This window comes from Vanessa tameamea, chromosome 25 (genome assembly GCF_037043105.1).
Source record: "Vanessa tameamea isolate UH-Manoa-2023 chromosome 25, ilVanTame1 primary haplotype, whole genome shotgun sequence".
Lineage (NCBI taxonomy): Eukaryota > Metazoa > Arthropoda > Insecta > Lepidoptera > Nymphalidae > Vanessa > Vanessa tameamea.
Genome location: NC_087333.1, coordinates 8,720,755 through 8,736,858, shown reverse-complemented (window position 1 = coordinate 8,736,858; position 16,104 = coordinate 8,720,755). Strand labels below are relative to the sequence as shown.

Here is a 16,104-nt window from a genome sequence, read left to right as displayed (position 1 = left end):
CCCAGGGTCCAAAAAAAAACACCAATTTCACCTCACCCTTGGACAATCCTGGACTATCCTAGAAGTGATCTAGTCCATCAGGAGTCATTAGTCAAATTAGAGGCTTAGCTATTGTAGACGAGTTTGATCATTGATTATCATTATTATATAACAATCATTATTTCGTACATTTTCATTGTCATAATATAATCTATTTCGACATTTTATTATTTATATTATTATAAACATAAAAATAGTAACCGTAAATTGAATTAAATTAATTACTTACACGTAAACAAATTTAAATATGATGTCAAGACAAAAATGTAAACTTTTGATTTAGTTAAAAATTTATTTCAAGGTGAATATTTATTAATAATTTTATATTATATTGATATTCAATGATCGGATGATCAATTATAAAAATGAAGGTAGAAAGAAAAAACCAGGGAATTGACAATAAGGGTATCTTAGATATATTTCAAGCTTAAACTACTTCTGGCATTAAATGTACGCAATGCTTTCCGTTTACAAATAATCATCATATCATTATTTGTATTTATGCAAAAATATCAGAGTAACAGCCTAAGCAGTAACAGACAGAGCGCTCCTAAATGGGAAGCGTTAGAGGTTGTTCCCATGCAGACTTTCTCGCAAAATTTTACTTTTCACGAACACAAATTGCAGCTGAAAACTCAGTGAAGATTGTCTAAAGTTGACTCAGCGATATTCGATTAAGATACAAATGTTTAATCCAATTCATATATGCAAATCAAATATATGCAGTTATTAAATTTTCAAATGATAAACAATGAGAAAAGCCTCTTGCAATCACTCCTCTTATCCCTCTTTCGGTCCTCTCGGCATCAGGTCCCAAAGTCTGAACTTAATACTAAGTCCAAACCTAATTATTCATTGGACCACATTAAGCAATATATATCTAAATAAAGTTTTCATAGTTTTTCGTAGGCGTAGCTTACCTTAGATTTTTATATCATTATAATGATAAAATAAATTAAATGACCCCCCTGTATCATCGTTGTGTCCTTATAAATATTTCACCCGTATTTTGATCTTTCGAAACTTAGTATGTGTTACTCATTAGTAGTCATTAATATTTAATAATAATGATGAATTACGACAGATTTATACAGCTTTTACTTAAGTAACCAATAATAGTTACGTATAATTCGAACACTTTTAGCTTATCATTTATTTATATATAAATCATGTATTCGATTAATAATCAAACAATTACTTTGTAAAAATAATCTATTTATATTGTAAATTTACAATTTGTACAAATTTACATGTGAGATTAATTTGTATAACGACATTATAAACTACAATACAATTCTAGATAGCAAACATTATCAATATTTTGTTGCAATTTTATATAACATTCACTTAGTCAATATTGTATTACATTATATCAAAACATATTTAATGAATTCGATATTAATGGAACATTCGCATAGCTAACATAACTATGTCAGAAAATTTTAAGACCAAAAATATAACCACAAACTTATACTATGAAATTAAAATTGGTTGTATATTATATAAAATTGACTCGGTACATTTAAATTTGTCATGTCAGCTTTGCGGTATTCCACAAATAGTATTTTCTGCCATTTCTAATATTCATGTTAAATTTAGTATTCGACTGGACTGCACATTATACCATAATGTATCATAATAAAGGAAACATATCTATTATACACAGATTTCTGATAAATTTTTGCGCACAACATTATAGACATCACACTTGTAGATTCAGCGTAGAACGGAACGTTAATGGATGATTTTTGCCAATTCACTTGTTTCGTATTTAATTCTACAATTTGAAAAACCCTAAATGGTTTTTTTTTTTTAATAGTAAATGATATTATTGATTCCGTTTTACATTTGAAAAAAGATATCGTTACATTTTTAAATTAGGAATTGTCAAAAATCATCCTGTCCCAATTTCAAACGATTTTTGGAATGTTTTTGTTACTTGTATAATTTATATAAATATTTTACTTTATATTCGAATTACATAGTATTATTTATTTGTTAAATGTGACGTTTCTATATATATTCTGATGTTTCTTATATAAAAAAATAAACGTAAGTTGTGTTTGATTTATTGCCCTATTCGTACCCTTAATAGTTTAAATATTTATTCGACATTTACGTATCAAGAAGTCTGTTTTACCGATTCAATGTTACGTCGGTAAAACAGGATTTTTCGGAAGAAAATGAAGAAGAAATAGAAAAAAAGTCTGCAATACTTTATATTTACAATCATTGGTCATAGGCCATACTTTTCATCACGAAAACACATTTTTGAGAATCATACCAACTCAACACAATTATAACTGTGTCAATTATACACAGTCGATGCGAAATTATTCTTATTACACACACAACATGCATAAGTTAAAAAGGCTTAAGATTGAAGTTATAACGGTTCTTAATCTTTACAAAATAAGGTCAAATTTCGCGTGTTAAGCCATTTTGAATATCATTAATTACGCCTTTTTCACGTGGGATTTTGTTATTAATAAGTTTCGTTGTCAAACCATTGCCACATTTTCGGTTTTGTGTAATCCAATTCGTATTCTTCACACTTGAGGCCTGTTATTCTGTAGACAATAATAAATATCGAATTAAATTATAATTAGACATACATATATATCACAATCGTCTACGAACAAGAAATTTTAGTTTGAAAAACTATGCAGAAATGATTTTTATATTTATTTTACGTAACATCGTCGAATCATTATACAGATTTCATTATTATTTTAATCTTAGTATTTTAAATGCTACCATTTAGTGTTATGAAATTTTTGCTTGTAAGAATAGCCGAGTAAACTTATATTGTACTTTTGAGAACATATAAGGCTCAGAAAAAACCTTTTAACACAGCCAATCATAGTTTTAATATAATATTGTAGCAAGGATGAGAGTTGAACTAAAATATTTCCAATTAAACTAACTTATCAATTGACATTGACTTAACATTATACCGATCTTCATCTTTTGTAAGTCTCATGTTTTTTTTTTTCTTAGAAATAATCTTCCGAAGAAGCTCAATACTATGTAGTATGAGTTCTTACTTGAAGTTATGGCATGTATTTTGCTGAAATGGTCTTCTTTCTACAAATTCCATCCTTGACGACTTATTAACTTCTTGATATTAAAATACTAACCTGGTACGTCTCACACAGCGGACGATAGGGTGGGCTTTCCTGAAGCACTGCGGACCCAAAACATTGAAGTAGGTGAGACCGATCTGCGCTGACACGAGTGAGTTAGTCTTTCGGAGGCACTCGCGGAACTTTGCGTCGCAACTGCAGTGAGACCTATAACAATATATATTGAATATTATAAAGCAAAAGTCAATTACAATGACAAGATGGCTCGTTAGAACAGGTAGATATCACAGCTGAAGATTGCAGGTTCAGACCAGGACGACTAGCACTCATGTGCTTAATTTGTGTATATAATTCATCTTGGTGGCAAAACGTTGTGAGGAAGTCAGCTTATCTGATATGTAATACTGCCAAATTTGTACCCACCTATATGATTAGGAGCAGCGAGGTGTAATTAGCTTCAAGCCTTCGAAACAGAAGACTTCCAACAGTGTGATATTTACAGGCCATTATAAGTAAATATAAAAAACGCCCTTTTTATAATCTAGGCAAATTTCTACACCTCGAAAAACTCAAAAGAAAATCAAATCAAAATCAATCAAATCGATAAACTCCCCTTTCGTATTTAATAAAAAATATACGTGGGACCTTATGTGATAGTGTTGTTTTATGTGTCGTGACATTAATATTTATTTGACCCGTTTACACGGGTAGTGTTATTAATATTCAAGCGCCTACTACTTTTATAATAGCAATTATATGGTATGCGTATTGCTTTTATTTTTGAATAAGCTTTTATAGTTTATACTAGTTTAAGCTTAAGAATTTGTATTTGAATGCATTAATAAAACCATATACATTTCTTGTTTTAAAAAAAGAACCTATATTTTTGTTTAAGAGGCCGTTTATTTAGGATTTTTGTAGTCTATATTATACTACGACCTGATTATGTTAACGCGCGATAATATTTACTTTTCATAAAAGTCTATATAAAATAATTAAATAATTAACCATACAAACAAACACACGTCAAAAAAATGCAACACCGTGTTTGAGAAAGCCTAGGACATAGCAGGCCCTATACGACATATATTCAACTCATATATAATGATAAGGTGAGAGAGTATATTTAAATATAGATATATATAATGAGCCAGTCACTACCACGATACAGATTGTATATTTATATATCAGTTACTCATTCGGGAACTATCACCCTCAACACTGTAGTAGTATTGTTTTAGGCGCTACTTCTTTGTGTGTGTGCGTATACTATCTGTATCGTTGTTACATATTATAACTAGCTGAATCCGCGGTTTTACCTGTGCGAAATATATATAACTTAACCTATAGTACACAAACCATCACATTTTACCACCACGATGATTGAATTAAAAAAGTAGCCCAGGCACGTCCTCGGAACTCAAACTATCTTTACAGCAAATGTCATCTAAATCGGTTCAGCGGTTTGAGCGTGAAGAGGTAACAGAGTTACTTTCTCATTTATAATAATACTATGGATAGTAAAAAGAAAAATATATTAATTTTATTAACGAAACTATTAAATTTTCTATTATTTAACTCCAAATTTTCTAAAGTTCTTTAAATAGCCGTCAATTTTGGAGCTACATATCTACTTATGGCTAATGGCTACCACACTTTGAAAATTAAATTAATTTATTAGAATTCATAAACAGTAACAATAACAGCCTGTAAATTTCCCACTGCTGGCCTCCTCTTCCTTAGAGAAGAAGGTTTGGAGCTTACTGAACCATGCTGCTTCAATGCGGGTTGAAATAAGTCACATGTAGGTTGCCTCACGATGTTTTCCTTCACCGCCGAGCACGAGATGAATTATAAACACAAATTAAGCACACGAAAACTTAGCGGTGTTTGCCTGGCTTTGAACCCGCAATCATCGGTCAAGATGCAAGCGTTCCAAAGTGGGCCACCTCGGTTCTCAGAATTCATATATTAGAATTGAAATTTGAAATGTAAAAATCTCTAAAGATCGAATATCTCCTTACCATTTTTCTTCTGTTTCATAACATTAACGATCCTTTACATAATATACTTCTATAAACAACATTGTATCAAGTGCTTAAATCAATACAACGCCATTATGGCACTAATTACTCGTGTAATTAACCAAGAGGATTATTTAAACGAGAGATAAATTCGGAGCAATGTAACTTTCACAATGTTGTGTAACCCTTTGTCAAATAACGAGTTTCCGCCGTACTTTGATGGTATAGATAAAAAATAATGTTTAGGTACTTGTGTCTGTTTTGTTCGTACGATTAAGTTGTAACTTTGTACTTTGTTCTACTTGGTACTTGTGCAAGCCTGTGTGGGCAGGCACAACTCAGTTATCAGGTATTCTACCACCAAACAGCAATACGCAGTAATATTCAGTTCCAATTTTTAAGGGTGAGTCTGTAAGGGACATACATCTTAGCTCCCAAGATTGGTGGCGCATTGGTTTGATGTAAGGAATGGTTAATATTTCTTTTGAATACTTGAAGTATATTTTGATTTTCATTTTGATATCGGTAATTCTTAATTGTCAATACAAGTGATGTTATATTTCTCACAATGCAAATGTCTATTGTATAACAAATTAGCAGCCTGTAAATTTCCCACTGCTGAGCTAAGGATTCCTCTCCCTTTGAGGAGAAGGTTTGGAGCATATTCCACCACGCTGCTCCAATGCAGGTTGGTAGATACACATGTGGTAGAATTTCGTTGAAATTAGACACATGCAGGTTTCCTCACGATGTTTTCCTTCACCGCCGAGCACAAGATGAGTTATAAACTCAAATTAAGCACATGAAATTCAGTGGTGCTTGCCTGGGTTTGAACCCGAAATCATCGGTTAAGATGCACGCATTCTAACCACTGGGCCTCATCTCGGCTCTTATAACAAATTACCGGTTCTTTATCGAAGTAATTCGATTTCATTATTTTTCACGGGCTTCGACGAAACTTTCACCTCAAATTTAAAACCAATAAGACTGTTACATAACCGATTCAACTAAGTCATGATTCTCTGTACCCCTAGATGTTTTTAATCAAAATTGTAATTCATATATTTTGGCCGTCTGAGAGTGCATCGTTCGTCTAGTAAGGCAGTTAAGGCAATAAAAAGTTATTGAGTTTTCCGCTTAAGCCAAGAAATTGAGCCGGAGAGCACATTAAGCACCATGTATACGAATAACCTGTGGTTACACTGGCCGGAATACAAATACAATAAGTTCTGCCTAGACGTTCATAAACTTGCCGGTAGAAAATGTGCTGGGTGTGCTATCCAGAAGGGCTTGCATACCCTGATAAGTTAGTTCTGTTAACGGGTTCGCTTTAAATGAAGATTTTTTGACGTGACCTTCATAAACTGCCGGAGATGTGTGAAAATGTTAAACGAAATGTTTTAGATAAAATATTTACGATAATTTTCCAAAGCAGATATGTAATTTTTAAAAAACGAAATCCGTTTTCCCCCTTTTGCACCTGGTAGAAATGCTGTCCAATATATTTAATTTTAATACATTGTGTGATTTTTCCTTTCAGAAAATTGGCAGTAAGACTTGTTTTTACTTTGAACATGTTATGTAAAAACTCAGATAGTAATTTTAGGCGAGGTCTGACGTAGACAAGGCGTCTGCCAACTGACCTGGACTGACCTGGACTGGAATAGCTGAATATGAGCTAATAATGTTTAATGTTTGTTATTTTAGGGAGCAAGTAAAACTGATTCCTTAAACAATTGGTTTAATAAATATTGAGCACGATAACCTTTTCAATGAATTTTTCTAAAGCAATAAAATGAGTTCTGAGATGGTCAAGTTATAAAAATAATAATTATGATTTTCACAAATATTACTGCTTTTTTTTCTGTACACAATTTCTTCATTCGTGTATCGATCTCCTAAACAACCTCATATAAAACCTCAAGAATCCCAGTTAATATTTTCTGTATCATAAACGTATTTTAACTATTTTTTAATTCTCGATTTTCTAACGACGACAACCAGAGATTTTTATGTCAATAAAATAATGTTCGAGAGCATGTAAGTTTAATATATCCAAAAGTAGTTGATCACTAGTAGTTGACATACAATTATAAAAATGTCACGTGTACCATGCGGGTTCTATAACTAGTCCTCGCATACTTGTTCGTGAGCTTCGTTACGGACGGTTTTCTCGTTTGCCCACAGAACTCTAATAGGAGGTCGTAAACGATAACATCACAATAAAACGTAACCAACATAAAACTAGCAAGAACTTGCTATTATTACAAAATAACCCCATATTTTAAATGTCGAAATTTTTCATATACAGAAATGTTTTTGCATCACATTCTTAACTGATACGCGTTGGCAAAGAGGGTAATGAGTTAATCTTTAAATACAATATATGGTTATAACCAAGAGACTTGTCACCAGAATAAGCAGGTGGTCAGGTAGCTTGACTAGTGACCATACACTATTTAAGCAAGATGTATTACTTGGTGGTAGGGCTTTGTGCAAGCCCACCTGGGTAGGTATCAACCCTATTTTTTTATGGCATTGGTTGGCGGACGAACATATGGGCCACCTGATGGTAAATGGTCACCACCGCCCATAGACAATGGCGCTGTAAGAAATATTAACCATTCCTTACATCACCTATGCGCCACCAACCTTGGGAACTAAGCTGTTATGTCTCTTGTGCCTGTGATTACACTGGCTCACTCACCCTTCTAACCGGAACACAACAATACAGAGTAATGTTATTTGGCGGTAGAATATCTGATGAGTGGGTGGTACCTTATTATTACATATTCTACCCAAACAGCAATACTTAGTATTTGAACCAGTTTAAATAATCACCGAGCAAGCACAACAAGCACAAGGTACTTATCATTTTGCTCCCAAAGTTAGTGATGCATTGGCGATATAAAAAATGGTTAATATTTCTCACAGCGGCAATGTCTATAAGTGGTGGTGACCACTTACCACTTACCATCAGTGAACAATTTGCTCGTCCACCTAAATATAATTTCATACGAATTAAAGCTTTGTTCAAAGAAAAAGTGAATTCACTAGTATTATCCTTATGAACGTCTCGTTCATGTAAAATTGGGCATAATCATGGATCGAAATGCCTATGTGTTGCCTTTTCCCATATTTTTCTTAAGAACTAACTCAAATTTGATGAAGCTGTTTGTCGTTTACCAAATACGAAAGTGTTATTTGACCCGTTTAGAAGCAATAAGGCGTGGATACCGGTAATATTAGAAGGCAATCTTTATCGATGACCTAATAGATATTACGCAAGCGTTTATATTTGAAATATTACTATTTAAAGATATAATAACCATTTTTGAGGACCTACAAAATGTTTTACATATATATATATTAATAATAATAATATAATTCTAAAAGTAATAAAACGGACAAAATAATATTTAAGTAAGATTTTTTCCAAAATGGGAAGATAAAATTGACGCTCCTAAAAGATTCAACGTATATTTTGAGTCAGAAATAATATGTCTTAACTATTTAAGGTTAGTTTTAAGCCATAATAAAAGTTATCATCATAGCGAGTTTCGTTATGATAGGTACAGTAATGTCAAATGCACACAGACCCATACAGGGAGTAATTTCAACCACAAGGCCGATAAGGTTCTATATATAAATTTAGTTTGAAATATAAAAATAAAAATTCTTGTTATTTCCAGCTAGAAAAATTGAAATACTCGGCTTTTCTCTCTCTGTTTATTAATGAAAACTCCTTTAAAATCCCCTACGTAGTTTAAAAGATCTAAGCGTACAGACGGCGGGAAACGACTGTTTTATACCATATATAAATATACCACGCTGGTGGTAGGAATCGGTGCAAAATTACCATACACTATAGACAAGAGTCGAACTACTTACAGCAAACACTTTTGCTAGTAACCACAAATTAGTTTTTTTAGCGAAATTTAACCGCTTGAAAGTGTTTGTGACTTTTATTTATCTACGCTCTTGGATAAATAAATAAAATGAAATCTTATCACCATGTTTCGATTATCCATTTGACACACAATCACGCCAGGTCTGATGACTAACTTTCTTTGAGAATGTTTTGGTAATTTCCCGCCACCATACTTTATTGGTCGTTGAAACAACTTATGACATCATGGTTGCTTTTATAGCAGTCACTGTCTCCGTCAACAAACACAAATATAACATTCTCGAGTATAATCATTAATAAGTCTACAATCATAATGACCTTGACTGTGAATTCATTAAAACTTATGCCAATGACCTTACAAATAAACTTGTTATTCTACAAGTTAATTTTATAAAACATATTTCAGATGCGATAAGACGAATCAGTTTCTCGTAGTATCTCATAAATATTCCGAAGATAGAAGATATTTCGATACATTTTGAAACAACCACTCAGCCAATTGCCATGCAAATCAGTGTATATAAGGAGGGTCTGCTACGTTCTCCTAGAAGTTCATAAGTACAGCATGTTACTATTGGCCACAGCAATGATGTCTCCTCATAAGAATATTTGTTCATTAGAACAGGCTTTTAGGCGTAAAATACTACACATTTTTTAGAATTTCCTCAAAACGTTTTGCCAGCAAAAAAAAGGTTGCTTAAATATGAATAAACTTACGAAGCGTAATTTTTAAAGTCTATCATAGAAATAAAGTTCCGCCGGTTCAGACTGTGGACTTTACTGAAAAATGATTTCGAGAAGTTCTCCTGAATTTGTAAACTAACAGAAATAAAGGAACTTACCGCGTGAAAAGTCCGGTGTTAGTGAGACCGAACTTTGTTTCACCAGCTGAGATGTACATCTTGCAGGCGTCATGCTGTCTACAGCATGTGTCGGTGAAGAAGAACAGACCTAGCTCTCCAGAACGAGCTTGGGGTGAATGGCCATCACCACACCAGATCGTGCCTGTGACAAGTTTAAAAATGTTGAAGAAGTTTCGAAAACATGCTAACGCACGAAATACAAGGAAGATAAAACTAATGGAAGTTCTACATAATCTATATTTATATATAGTGTAGTGTAAATAAATAAATATTATGAAATCGAAATTTTATGTATTTTGGACATAGCATATTAATCTGCAACACGTTCTTAAAAGTAAAGAGTAAAATATATTTACTGTCATATAATTAAATAATTAAAACGTTACGTTCTCTAACCTTCACTGAAAACCCGGAAATAATTCACGATAAAATACAAGGATATATTCAGAAAAAAAAAATACATACATAGCTTATTCATAATATAGTATATATGTTAAACAAGCGTTGAAATGAACTGAACAACTGGTAATTTGTATTTTTTTATGTATTAGAAGATATAATGTTCAAATTGTCAATTTATTTCTAATCATTTGATTTAAGATGTTACCTGTCTTGTATAAAAATATCTTGTTATCGTTCTGGCTCACTTTCTCTTTAAACTGTACGTCTAGGAACTACAAGATTTATTTATTTCTGGTACTAAAGAACTAATCAGTTAGTTGTACCAAGACAGGTACAAATCACAGACAATATTTTGCCAGTAATTAGCCGAATACTGCACAAACGCCTCCTTTCATCTTTAGGAGAAAGAAGGTTGAAAGCATATTCCAAACATATGCACCAGAATTTTGTCTAAAATAGGTAAGATAAGTCACGATGTTCTCCTTTCTCAAGTTCATGAAAACCCATTAATACTTAAGTCAGTTGAAACCGTCACATCTTCTTTACTTCAGACAAAGTCGACTAAATAGAAGAAAATGTTGAATAATAAAAAAATACTTACCAGGATAAATCGCTTGAACTCTGTCTTTAAAAACATCGACCATCGAATTTGCAACATTTGCAACACTGGTCACGCCAGAAGCCAAGCTACCGATGAAGCCATGGTCGCTGTCCAAAGAACCAATATCCCTGGCGCCAGCCATTAGCTGGCTGAGCGGCCTACTCAAGCCCGAGGAAATAGTTTTGATTACTCCACGAGTAAATTGACCTGAAAAAACAGATCAGAAATTAAAACTCGCAACTATAAGTAAAATATATGAAATAATAACAAGTTCATTATGAATCTGATAAAAGTACTCATAAAAGATAAAAGTAGTCATTTTACACGAATTACTACCTTATTAAATCCTAAATCAAGAATCTTTATAGTACTTTAGAGAGAATTTAAAACAAACGGATAAGAAAATGATTCCAATGAAACAAATAAATATTCATCTTCAGAAAATTGTCTATATTGACGATACTTTTTATTTTGGCTTTTCTCTATTTAGAAGGAAAAATATGAATCACGCAATAACACCATTAAACTAGATAAAAAAATTAACTACATTAAGGACATGCATGCGTTATTGTACAAAAACAACCTCAAAACAGAACGACCATGTGGAATATCAAAATGTAATTGAGATAAAAAATAATGTTTAAAATATACATTAATAATATATTCAAATGTATGCAAAGTTCAAAACAGGAACTGTCGAACCAAGGTCTGTTGTAATTTGCTTTTAAGTGCAAAATTAATCATTAAACTCTATTCAACTCCTATGAAAATTATATAATATTATCGAAGTATATTATGGGACTTTATGGATGTGCAATAATACTTTTTTACTTGTTAGATTTACGTTTAATTTAAAACAGGAAGGCACGGGGCTCCTTATTCCTCAGCTGGTTGACCCTGTCACCACAATCGCACTTAGATTTAATACTCGTATCCTAACTATGCGTAGCTGTATACTCTAGGTACAACCCCATCACCATTTATTGTACCGCCAAGAAGCAATACTTAATATTGTTTCCGATTTGAAGGGTGAGTGAGCCAGTGTAACAATCACAAGGAACCTAACATCTCTATTCACAACGTTGGTGGCGCATTGGCGATGTAGGGCATTGTTAAAATGTCTTAAGAACAGTGGTGACCACTTACCATCAGGTGGCCCATTTTCTCGGCGGCAATAAAACGATAAATAACATATTTAAATCATCATACCAATTCCTCCATTTTCTTCTCGGCTCCTCAACTTCTCAGCTTCTAATAACTCACTTTGTCTTTGCATTCGTTTAAATAAATCGTATAAACCCTTGGGAACGACTCTTTCAGCTACACTTTCCACAACACTTTCAACAACACTGCCTGCGAAACCGAATATAACTGAGAGAGCATCTGTTTTGGGAGCAGGTGTTGGAACGATGTCTTTAGTGTCGTAGTAATCTTCAGGTACATCTGTTAAATCTTCAACATCTAATTCTGTAAATATCGGGACCTCTTCGTTACTATCCCTTTTATTACCTTTTCGATTTACTTTTCTATTTTGAACACTGTCAGTTTTATTCAGTACTTTATTTGTTAAATTTTTAATAATTATAAAAGCTTCTGTTGAATCCTCTTCTATAGATTTTATGTCTGGATTTTCTGTAAATGATTCAAATGTATAATTCAATTGTGATTCATTGGTTATTATTTTATTTGTATTAGTTTCCGGTGTTGTTTCATTGAATGTCGTTGGTCTTGTTGTCATTTCATAGAATACTGTAGTTGAATTTACATCTTCGGGTGTTTCTGTTGAAACTGGCAAAGTGACTGTTTGGTTTATTACAATAACAAATGGTACTTTTTCTGTGGTTGCTAAAGGAATTACAGTTAAATCAGGTTCCGATGTACTCTCTCCGATGGTTATTAAAGAATTTTCAGTTGTACTTAGTAATTCTATAGGTATTGCACTGGGTTCTGTCGTTACTTCGGTGGTGTCATTGTATGGACTTATAGTAGTTTGTTTTTCTGTTTCTCTGTCTTTTCCGTCTTCATCTTTTTTTTGTTTGTGTGTTTCTTCATCTCTCACGATGGTGTATTTATATGAATCTTTGTTGAAATCACTCGAATCCCACGGAAGCACTTCATATTTCTTATCATATTTGACTGAATATTCATCATCGAAGTCTATTATGTCATTTTCAATATCGTTTTCATTTTTATCGTTAAATTTTTGAATATCAAAAGACTTAGACAACACAACAGTAAAATAACTTAATAATATTATGGCACTAATTTGAAGCTTCATTTTTCACCGCGCGCTGTGGTACATTTTAATTGTCCCATCTGAAACAATAATATCAGCTGATGAACGAAAAAAAAAAAGAAAAAGGTATGTCATTGAGCTAAATGTGTAGTAGACTGTGGTGTTTCATCACTTTAATCTTTAATATCTGAAATGATTATCAAATTATCAGCGAAAATAACGAAATGGTTCTCGTATTTTTTTAATTAGCACTTAACTTTTTTTTCTTCATCTGTTATCGCATTAATAACGCATCGTTAAATAAACTGTAATATTGCAATATTTGTTCAATGTCAGGTACCGAAAATATAGTTCATTAAGAAAATTGGTTAACATTTGTATCAGAAATGAATAATTTCCCTAATCTAATATTATCATAATTTTGGGGTTCAGGGTAATTACATAAAACATAAAAATTGTCCTGTCTATTTTTTAAGTAAAAAATTGTGTTGTAATTGTAATTTGATAATGTCTTTGTTTATTTTTATATAAATATTTAGTAAAATAAAAAGTGAAAATGATTAAGCCCCATATTTAAAAAATCTCAATTTATGTGATGTTTAAAAGAATTGATTTGAAAACGTGATTTTTAACCGGAAACTATATGTTCCAGTGAAGCACCATTAAATAATCATAACCTTTTATTGTGTCTATAATCATCTCCTGCACAGGGAAGGAAAACATTGTGTGGAAAACTATATGAATAAAAACTGCCATCACTCAACTCATCTCAATTTGTCTACAAGCCTGCGTAATGAGCAGCGTGGAAAAAGATTCTAATTCGACCTAACTCTTTACAATTACGACCGGAATAATCAAAGTTCCGTCTTTAAAACTTCCGACTTACATTATATTAATCATGGAAAGTTAGAACTCATAACGCGAATATATTGTAATGTTAATTCTATTGTTGAATATCAAAACATATGTTTTTAACAAAAGCACGTTACATAATATTCCCATATGAAGTAGAACGTGAGAATAAACACAAAATTTAGTATCGAACAAGCTTTGTCCTCGGCTTTGTTCACATAGAAAAAAAATAAGTTTAGTAACAGCCCATACATTTTCCTTTACGGGCAAAATTATACTACTTTAATGATTTTCTTTGTAACATGCGGGTTTGTTCACGATGATTTCCTGTTTTTCACGCAGTGGAAATCTTCAGAAAAGTTCTCAAGCCTCTAGGGGGTTAGACACCGGGTTATGTGGGATTCCTACTCCGTAAAACGAATGCCCAGATCAGAGTTACAGGATCGTGTCGATATAAAAGTGCATCCTCCTGAGATGTGCTTCGCCCATGGCCCTTCACGGTGTTTTCCTACACCAACCGATCTCGTGATGAATATAATTAACTCAATTTACGCACACGAAAATTCAGAGATGCTTCCTCGGTTTGAATCCGCAATCGGATATCGACCACTGAGTTATTTTATATGTATATATCATACAAGTTCAAATATACCTATATTGTTTATCCCAATTAATATTATAAATTTTAATTTTTTTTATGGTTTGTCTTTCTTCAAATTCTTTTTAAACTAGAAAATACATAAGGAAGCTTTTAGTATGCCCCAGTTAGAAAAAAAATACGAGCAGTGTTATTCGGTAAACAAAGTCGTCTATTTAGAATCACTTATAAGAAGTTTTACAATCTGCCTAAAGAATTCACAGCAAACATTTTGTCATTAACAAAAATGACCGCGAGTATAAAGCTGGTTCCGTAATAATTTTAAGTAACCACATTGATAAATGCAAGTCAAGTGCAGCGTTACCTATACTAATATTATAAATGTGAAAATAACTCTGTCCGTCTGTTACTCTTCCATAGCTAAATGGCTGAAACGAATTTGATGAAATTTAGTGTTATACATACATACATTAACAGCCCGTAAATTTCCCACTACTGGCCTAAGGCCTCCTCTCCCTTTGAGGAGAAGGTTTGGTGGATAAACATGTGGCAGAATTTCTTTGAAATTAGACACATGCAGGTTTCCTCACGATGTTTTCCTTCACCGCCGAGCACGAGATGAATTATCATACACAAATTAAGCACATGAAAATTCAGCGGTGCTTGCCCGGGTTTGAACACGCTAACCTAACCACTGGGGCATCTCGGCTCAATTTAGTGTGAAGCAAGCTGGAACTCTCAGGAAGGACATAAGCTATTTTTATACCTAAAACCTGACGACCAATAATCGTTTTAAAATAATTATGAAATTGGTATTAGAAGCGGCTATTTATAACTAATATATTTTATTTTCAATATGACCACCAACAGTAGATACAATATCACATCAAAATAAAAAAAAATACATTTCAAAATTTACTCGGCAAATGTTCTACTCTTTACGGGTAGTCTCACCTTGCACTATCACACTTTAAAATATGTATTAAAAATATAAACTAAACATAATCAAAGTTTAGAGATAAGAATAAAATTATGATATATTTTTTTAACTATTATATAATAAATATTAATTAATAAAACCAATAAGATATAAGGTATACCATAAAATTAGAAGTGAGCACAAATACAATTATTTATTTTTCGATTAAACTGAGAGGCGAATCAAGTAAATCTTTTACTTGACTACTAATGGTGATGTATGACCATGTTAACCTCGATAAGATGGATTTCTTTCCTAATTGCATTCTTGCTTGCTTACTGCTGACCAACATCTTCTAAAGATTGTTTCAATCTCATTCAATCCTCTCTAGAATCTACATTGCGACCTTGCAAAATGACTATTCAAAAGTTCTCGTAAGAACTTGAGCCTACTTGAATGAAGTATGTTTTGATTGCATCACTCTGCTCCAATCCGGTCGGTGCGCATGGCAGTATATTCGACACGTGGGCGATGAGTAGTAAACACAAATTAAACACATGAAAAGTCATTTTGA

At 32.5% G+C, this 16,104-nt stretch overlaps 1 protein-coding gene across 1 annotated transcript in view; it reads right to left on the bottom strand.

The window, feature by feature from the left end:
* Window positions 1–1,233: 1,233 nt before the first annotated feature.
* LOC113392860 (uncharacterized) overlaps window positions 1,234–16,104 on the bottom strand; it is a 28,879-nt gene continuing 14,008 nt past the window's right edge. Inside the window, exons 2-6 of the mRNA XM_026629455.2 lie at window positions 12,135–13,241; window positions 10,926–11,132; window positions 9,902–10,064; window positions 3,180–3,332; window positions 1,234–2,609 (exon numbers count right to left, since the gene is read on the bottom strand). Coding sequence (XP_026485240.2) covers window positions 2,525–2,609; window positions 3,180–3,332; window positions 9,902–10,064; window positions 10,926–11,132; window positions 12,135–13,203 — 1,677 coding nt within the window. The 5' untranslated portion in view covers window positions 13,204–13,241 and the 3' untranslated portion in view covers window positions 1,234–2,524. The remainder of the gene's footprint in view (window positions 2,610–3,179; window positions 3,333–9,901; window positions 10,065–10,925; window positions 11,133–12,134; window positions 13,242–16,104) is intronic.